The following is an 8,448-nucleotide window of genomic DNA, read 5'->3' as shown; positions in this document are numbered from 1 at the left end:
TGACGGAGAGTCAAATAGGAACATTCTTCCTACACATGATACAACAACGATTATTTTTCAGAAAGTTTCAGATTTTCCCAAAATATGAGCGCATTCAGATGCTGAAGCTGGTTGGGGGATGTGGCAAAGCTACACATATATAAAACTAACCACCTGTATTGATATTAACATTCATATTTTGTGAAACAACAAATCTAAAACTGAAAATCAGAGAAAAAAGAGGAAAATATTTTATGATATACAGTTCTTTGGCTGCTGCTCTTCCTGCTGGCTTCTTATTTAAAAAGGAAATATATGAAGACGCAACACTTTGTCATTCTCTGATGATTCAACACCTCATCATCATGTGAAGTCATAACCTGTGTGTGTGTGTGTGTGTTTGTTTGTTCCAGGACACTGCAGCCGTTCTTTGAAGGTCTTTTTCCTCGCGATAATCCCAGAAACACTCGCTTCGCCATCAACTTCTTCACCTCCATCGGACTGGGCGGACTGACGTAAGGCACACACACACACGCACGCACGCACGCACGCACGCACGCACGCACACACAGACACACTGAGGTCAAGGGGATGAGGTCCACTAAAACCTTTTAACTTCCCCACATTCAGAGTCTGGAAGTCTGAAGCTCATTAGACAACAGTGATCACTGTATGATGAACAGCGTGTTCTATCTAAACTATATTCACACACTCAGCTGTCTGTCAGTTTACATATTTAACACTCGTGATTGTCTCTCCGTCTCTCAGGGACGAGTTGAGGGAACATCTGAAGAACGCTCCGAAGATGATCATGACTCAGAATCAGGAAGTTGAATCCTCTGACTCCTCCTCCTCTTCGTCCTCCTCGTCCTCATCAGACTCCTCCTCCTCAGACTCATCCAGCGAATCAGATTCAGACTCCTCGGACTCCTCCTCCAGCAGCAGCAGCTCCGGTACGTCCACCTGAAACTATATCGCACGTTGTTTTTCTGCTGAAGCGCACATATCTGCTCTTTAAATCACTTGTCCTGTGTTTACAAAAAATATGTATATATATCTCAGTTGTTTTCGTGGTGTCTTGAAATTCAAATTACAGTTTATTAATTATAACAAAATTAATAAATACATAAAAAAAAGTTTTATCATATCAATAATTAAAGGGACACGCACAGTTTTATAAAGGTGCGCCTTTACACAGGGTTTAAAAGTGGCAATTAGGCTAGCCTACAAACATCCCATAATGCAAAACTCTTTGTAGAAGACCACCGTAGACCTTTAATCCTGCAATTCAAAAATAATAAATAATCTCATAAACATATAATTGACTAGTCCTGAAAAATAAGACGGCTTCAAAGCTAATGTCCACAAAAAAATGATCGCATGCTTATTTTCCGTCCATTCCCTCGTAACGGCGTGGGAAATCCTGTCATCTTTTAGTTCTCCGTCCACAGAGACAAAGAACTCTCCAATCAAACGGTGTCGTGTTAAACCTTATTTGCATAAAGCGGTAACATCAGCGATGTTTCACAGTCGCACTGAGTCAGACAGCAGCTGCTCCGCAACAACCGACATCAGCGCTGCTGCTCGAGTCTGTTTCTTATGTAACGTAGAAAGATGAACACATGAAGTGTGGATCTGATTCTGTCCACATGTACCTGCTATATCATAACCACCTCAGGCAATCTGTTTTTTGGTTGTTGTTTTTTTTAAGGTCAAATTTGTGTTCACGAGAAAAAGTCAAAGAGCTCATAAATCAGACTTTATAATTAATTGAAGTATAAGAGGTGTTCTGGAGTATTTCCCTTGAAATATTAAAAGTTTTTACTTGTGCGAGCATATGCGACCTTTTTGCAAGAAACGAGTAGAATGTTGCTATGGATACCGTGAGTGACACTGCGCGCTGCAGCTCCGGCCTCGTCGTGGTCCGTGTTTGTGTCTACTTCGGTAAATGAAATGCCCTCAAATAGCTCGTGAACGGTTCCTCTTCGCTCTGTGAACGATAAAGTCTCCGGCTTTGTCTTCCGTGAATGCAACAAAACTTCTGTTGGTGTCACTGACGCCGACATGATGGAGAGTAGCCACTGTCAACCACGGGTGTCTTGAGTTTCATGCTCATATTGGAGTAAAAGTTTGAGATTCCCATTTCATAGTTTCTTTTTGTTTGTTTTAAGCTATATCTCCAAAAAAAAAAAAAAAAAAAAAAAAAAAGACATTTGCATCTCATACATTTTAAAATTTCGAAACGTTCCCACCGTTGGAAACACCGTAACGTGAACAAGCAAGCAAGCAAACAAACATTTGCTTGGAAAATGTGCAACGCTCAGTTTACAAGATAGAAAAAGTAGCTTCTCAGCTGCAGCTCATCTAAATGTAACTTCGGTCCGGTTTCGTCTGCTCATCTGACGGTTGATTCAGAAACCCACGAGAGTCTGGAACCACCAATCAGACGTTCCCACCTGTTTCATGCTGTCTGAGGTGACGACCCGCTGCAGGTTTGAACGTCTCTCTCCGCTCTTATTTATGCTGCATGTCACGAGTGCAAATCAGTACGACACCAAGAATGTCTTTCTCTGAGACTTCCTGAAAATGTGTTGCATTATTATAAACGTTTTTTAAACAACGTTGCATCTCCGTCCTCTCGATCACAGCCGGCTCGTTGGTTCGACAGCAGAAAGTTTTGAGTGTGACCTCAGTCGGACTTTACACAGCGACACTTCGAACAGGAACCTTCAACGATCTGCCTCTCTCTCTCTAAAAAAAAGAAAGTAACGGATAAATGATTGATTTTTTCTTTTTCTTTTTCTTTTTGTCTTTCAGACTCCGACAATAAACACAGGAAGAAGAAGAAGAAGAGGAAAGATCAAAGCGAGGAGAAGAAGAAGGAGAAGGTGAAGAAGAAGAAGGAGAAACCCGACAAGAAGCGACACAAGAACGACAAAGAGCAGGAAGACGACAGCGATGACGAGAAGCAGGCGAGGAGGGACAAGAAGGGGCGCGCACGTGACGTGGAGGGGCGACCAAGAGATGTGGAGGGGCGCGCACGTGACGTGGAGGGGCGACCGAGGGATGTGGAGGGGCGCGCACGTGATGTGGAGGGGCGACCGAGAGATGTGGAGGGGCGTGCACGAGACGTAGAGGGGCGCGCACGTGAAGTGGAGGGGCGACCGAGAGATGTGGAAGGGCGCGCACGTGATTCAGAGGGGCGTGCACGTGAAGTGGAGGGGCGACCACGAGACGTGGAGGGGCGACCACGTGATTCGGAGGGGCGAGCACGAGATGTGGAGGGGCGTGCACGTGAGGACGCCCGGCGGGGTAGACGAGACGAAGGATCAGACGAAGAGGACGAGAGGAGACGGAAAACGGACCGACAAAGAGACGGCGAGAGGGAGAGAGAGAGAGACAGAGGGAGGGAGAGAGAGAGAGAGCGAGGGAGGGAGAGAGAGACGGAGGAGAAGCGAGAGAGAGAGAAGCAGGGGGAGAAAGAGAGGGACAGAGAGAGGAATAAAGAGAACCACGACAGGAACAGAGAGAGAGAGGAGAGGAGGAGGAGGTGAACTCTTCATCACTGATAGACGAGCGACGTCTCCGTCTTTTCCCTTCTGTCGTCCCTCTTTCAGTCACCCCGGTGTCGTGTACAAGGGAGCCGTCACTCCATCTGTCTGTCCGTCTGTCTATTTTCTATTATTGATTTTTTTTTTGTTGTTAAAATGATAAAAAAACAAAACAAAAAAAAAAACATTAAAAATGGCTTTAGATGTTTTTTAATCGGTTTCTGTTTCAACTGCTTGCGACTCTGGAACAATCACACAAAACTTGATTTGACCGTGCAGCACACTATCAGGCACTTTAAAGGGTGCAAGTTCATCTTCTTTCCACTTTCAGATCTGTGTGGTGAGTATAAAACTGGAGCTAGTAGCTAGTTAGCTTAGCATAAAGGCTCATGTATGACAGGAGACCTAAACTATTCATAATTCACAGAATTTTTAAACCACACAAAAGTCTGTTTTTTGATTATTATTATTTTTTTTTATCCCCTCGTTATGACTCAGCTGTCGGCCACGAATCTGGACCTTCGCAGTTCGATGGAAATTGGATTTCGTCTGTCTGTGATGAGGATATGACAGCTATCACTGTGGCTGTCACCGCACACTTTTTTTTTGTAATTAGTTTTCAGTTCAGTGCAAATCAAAGTTTTGTGTCGTACACAGGTTCAAGAGATTAACTAATGAATAATGACAATGACTGAAGGTCTGAAAGGAGATTAAGATGAGATTCCCTATATTCTACGAAGGGACTCTACAATTTCTCAAATTTGTCGTCAGAACCACAAAGTATAAACTCCAGTTTCTCTAATATTGACTTTTAATAATTAAATATTCAATAACTGAAGCTGTTCCTTTTGAGAATCAGCCTGCAATACTAATAACATTATAAAGGCTGCAGGTGTGTGTTTAACTCCTATACTCCTATATTGTAAAATGGCATTTTCAAAATTGTATAATTTTGGAAATGTGAAAGATTTAATATACAACAATTACAACAACCACTAAAGTTAAAAAAAAAAGAAAAGAAAAAAAAGCGACATTTGAGCCACAATTCAGTTTTTGATTAAAATATTTAAGATATTTTTTCTCATTTATTGTTTTGGTTACACATTATTTACAGAAGGTACATGCAGTATATCAGCAGGGTCTGAGAAATGTTACAGTCCCGACACTTTCAAGAGGACTTTTACTTGTAAAGTGTGTTTTTTTATTTTTTATAATGTGCTATTAGTACTTTTACTTCGACCCGTAGTGGAGAACTTTTACATGTAATTGAACATCTGTTACATTCAGCTTGACAAATGACTTCCAGATGAATCTGTCTGTATTTCACAGTCTACCAGAGTTTTTAAATCTGGTGTCTGGTGAGACGTTCCCGCGCCGAGCGGAACGAACACGTACCTTTCATACGCTGTGGGTAGAACGCGCGTCCCGCAGACGTCTTCCGGTTTAGCCCGACGACAACTTGAATGGGGATCAAATAATTCAAACAGCTCTTCTTCGTTCTTTCTGAACGTCATGGGACCCCGTGACGTAATCACGCGTAGACGTTTTTTCCGTGTAATTACTTTCACGCCGCAGAAGGAGGAGGAGACAAAAGTGCCGCGCCGCAGATTTACGTAACCCGAACCCGAAAATAACCGAAGAAGAGCGAAATCAAACCCGCGGGGGAGGATGACGATTCAGGTCCTTTACAAGGTAAATTTCAGAAGAATTTGCCTGCAAAATCAACTTAAGTATCAAAGTACTCAGAAATGAAGCTTAGTTTATGGTGTTAAAATGCATATGAAATCATACATAAATATTGCCTAGTATTATTTCTAATGCTTTCATGTATAAAGTAGCGGGGGGAGGGGGGGGTTTAAGCCAATTTGAACACTTTTATTTCCAGTGTCAGTTCAATCTAATATGATTAAACTTATTTTCTTAAGTGTAAAAGTCCGTCGGTCCTTTAGGACGACTGTATTTTACTTTTGATGCAGTTTGTTTACAAAGTGCGAGTCGTCGGGTCAGACGGATGGTGAATTGTGAAAAATGAAACGTAAGACTTTTACAGACTCCCACGAGCAGATTTAATCCACCGAATATTCAAGAGACTATATCGTAGTACAGTGCGTGTCCCGTCTAATGCAGGCTCATCGCTTTCAGGTTTTACAACTTTAAAGTGAAAAATATCTGGTCGGCAGTGTTTCTGTTGACAGTAAACAGTCATCTCTGATGGCGTCGGCTCACAACATGTTGATGTCTGCAGTTCACCGACTCTCGTTTCTCCAACAGAATCGACGGCGTCTGAAGTTTCCCTGCCCGGTTTCTCCGTTTGCAGCCCTGCGATCAGTGATATGGAGCCGCATGACTGCGTCTCTTCCTCTGACACTGATCCAGATTATCCCTCCGTAGAGTCACACTCTCAGGAGTTGCCTGATAAACAGGTAAACTCCCTCTACTCCCCACCAGCAGCAGGGAACACCTGTCGCCACCGATACTGTCAAGTCAGTCCATCTCGCTCATTTCTCTTGCGACTGTACAATAATCTCAGAAATGAGGTCGCGCTACGAGAAATGTTCGTTCCACAAACTTCGACGTCGTCAAGTCGCGCCGTAACTTCGGTCTCAGATATCTCAACGACTATCTGAAAGATTGAGTTGCAGTTTGAAGGACGCATTCATGGTTCCTGGATGAGGAATCTTTACCACTTATCTGATCTTCTGATTTTTTTTTCGTCTTGTGAGGCTGACATATGTGAAACAGCTCAAAAATTATTCTGACACTTCATGGTTTTATCACTTCGATGATCCCTTAATTTTGTGCAGTCAAGTCCAAATTCAAATTTGTCCTGTTATTTGTGACCTGCTGGGTTCCACACCAGTGACTAACTCCCATCAACCTCAGCTGTACTTCATTTATGGAAACATGCAATGCACTATGAGCGCCTGAACAATGTACTCATACTCATAGTCTGTAAATTAAGTGGGAAACGACGGACCATTTTCACCCTCAACGGTTGCCCGTATGGGTACGTAGTGGAAAGGGAGGGACCACCGACTTAAAGTATTTTCTGTGGCGGTTGAGGAAGCTGCAGCTGTTACACAGAAGTACCACCATACAGCTGTTGGGTAGAAGCCATCACTATGTTTATTGTGTACGTTAAACAGAGGGCAAGAAAACGTGTTAATTTCTGGGTAAAATGATTAAAGCTGGCTGATACGCAAGCGTGTGATGCATTCAAATGTTACGGTTATTTCTGGCATTTTTTTGACTATTTTGGAGCCAGACGTGACCATATTTGGGCTACCTGGGGGCGGAGCAAGCGAGTGAATCTGACTCGATCTGATTGGGAACCCGAGGATACGACGCCCCGCCCACCAGCAGTGGAAACCTGACAGCACCACAGACGTGTCAATCATAACAGACAAGCCCCCAAACATATCGCTGTTTTAGGCCTAATATCTAATTTAATAACGGGATTATTTCTTAAATGGACCGCCGGAAAACCAATAAGAAATAATGACACTATATTTATTTGTGGAAATTCTTTTAGTGACTTTGTATTTCATGAGAAGTTGAGTGGGAGTCTATGGAGCCGGAGGCTCCGGTAGCCCTCGGGGCGGTGTTGCAGTTCAGGGCACTTTACGCGGGAGTACGATATTTTGAACACAGCCATTTCTTTCATTTGTTTATGTTGGGGGGGTGTCGGACCAAAGACCTGCAGGTGTTTCCTCTGGTTGCCTTGTAAACGTCATCGTTCGTACAAATTAAAATGACAGCAAATAATACGTTTGAATCACAAGCTTCAGATGCAACGGTGATTGGTATTTGTTACTTTTGGATGAGGCGAAACTGCTTCAAATATTTTTGCAAGCTAAGCTAAGCTGACGTTCTCCTCATTATCGCTTCACATTCAACAGGTTACATCAGAAAGTGAAAATTCAAACTATTCCTTCGACAAGAAACATCTCTGTCAGGCACAATCCTCAGCAAATAAATCTGAAAAATTCACACCAAAAGAGAATAGATGGATTATTAAGTGTGTGTGTGTGTGTGTGTGTGTGTGTGTGTGTGTGTGTGTGTGTGTGTGTGTGGCACTGGTTTTATCATCTTTCTGTGTATTTGCACTGGTTTTTCATACAACCTTGACGTGATGTTCAAGGTGAGAGGGGGATGGATGTGTGTGTGTGTGTGTGTGTGTGTGTGTGTGTGTGTGTGTGTGTGTGTGTGTGTGTGTGTGTGTGTGTGTGTATAAGTGGGTCGTTGCAGTGCTGGATTGTGATTGGCTGGATGTCCTGGGGAGTCGAGGGAGGGGATTGGTTTGCTGCCACAGCAAATGGAAGAACGGACCCATTGGGACCTTTGAGCGGCAAGGAATTCTGGGAAGCCACAGTTAAACCCCTTGTGCCGAGAGAGACAGGGAGGGGAGACGAGTGGAAAAAGGATGACTAGTAGGAGAGGAGCCGTGGAGGATCAGTGAGGACTCTTTCCTCCATCTAATTATCATATTGATCCAAAAGTTACCGGTGACATAAATAATGCCAGGCTGAATTGTTTTCAAAAATTTCATGCTTGAATATTTTAAATTGCCACAAGACAAAAACACATAAAATTGTTTATACTCCCAGTGAAAAAGAAATTATATTAAGCCTGCAGTAGCAGAATTGTTTTTGCCTCTTGGGGGTTGCAGCAAAAACAAACGGTAAACACAGCGTTCACGTTTCATCCTTTTGTAAACATTCAGCCGTCACAGAGCAACGTTATTATTTATTAAAAGTCATGTTTCTGTCCTGATCAATATCGGTCCAGCGTTCATTCTTTTTGAGCTCTGTTTTGTGTCTCCTCCATCTCCTCAGTGAAATATCTGGGTTTTTACCCGCTAAAGGCTCCACTATGTTCACCAGTGAGCTGCTAACCGTGTCGGCCTGCTCTCTGGTGG

At 43.1% G+C, this 8,448-nt stretch overlaps 1 protein-coding gene across 1 annotated transcript in view; it reads left to right on the top strand.

The window, feature by feature from the left end:
* The window catches only part of cwc22 (CWC22 spliceosome associated protein homolog), a 15,798-nt gene extending 12,054 nt beyond the window's left edge, over window positions 1-3,744 (top strand). Inside the window, exons 18-20 of the mRNA XM_069706907.1 lie at window positions 393-494; window positions 748-932; window positions 2,797-3,744. Of these exons, the coding sequence (XP_069563008.1) occupies window positions 393-494; window positions 748-932; window positions 2,797-3,533 (1,024 nt within the window). The 3' untranslated portion in view covers window positions 3,534-3,744. The remainder of the gene's footprint in view (window positions 1-392; window positions 495-747; window positions 933-2,796) is intronic.
* Window positions 3,745-8,448: the final 4,704 nt, after the last annotated feature.

This window comes from Brachyistius frenatus, unplaced genomic scaffold (genome assembly GCF_029030835.1).
Source record: "Brachyistius frenatus isolate BFR_SWC_R1_liver_20210118 unplaced genomic scaffold, ASM2903083v1 Contig_66, whole genome shotgun sequence".
In the NCBI taxonomy this organism is placed as follows: domain Eukaryota; kingdom Metazoa; phylum Chordata; class Actinopteri; family Embiotocidae; genus Brachyistius; species Brachyistius frenatus.
The sequence above is the reverse complement of the archived record's forward strand: the minus strand, read 5'-3'. Positions and strand labels throughout refer to the sequence as shown.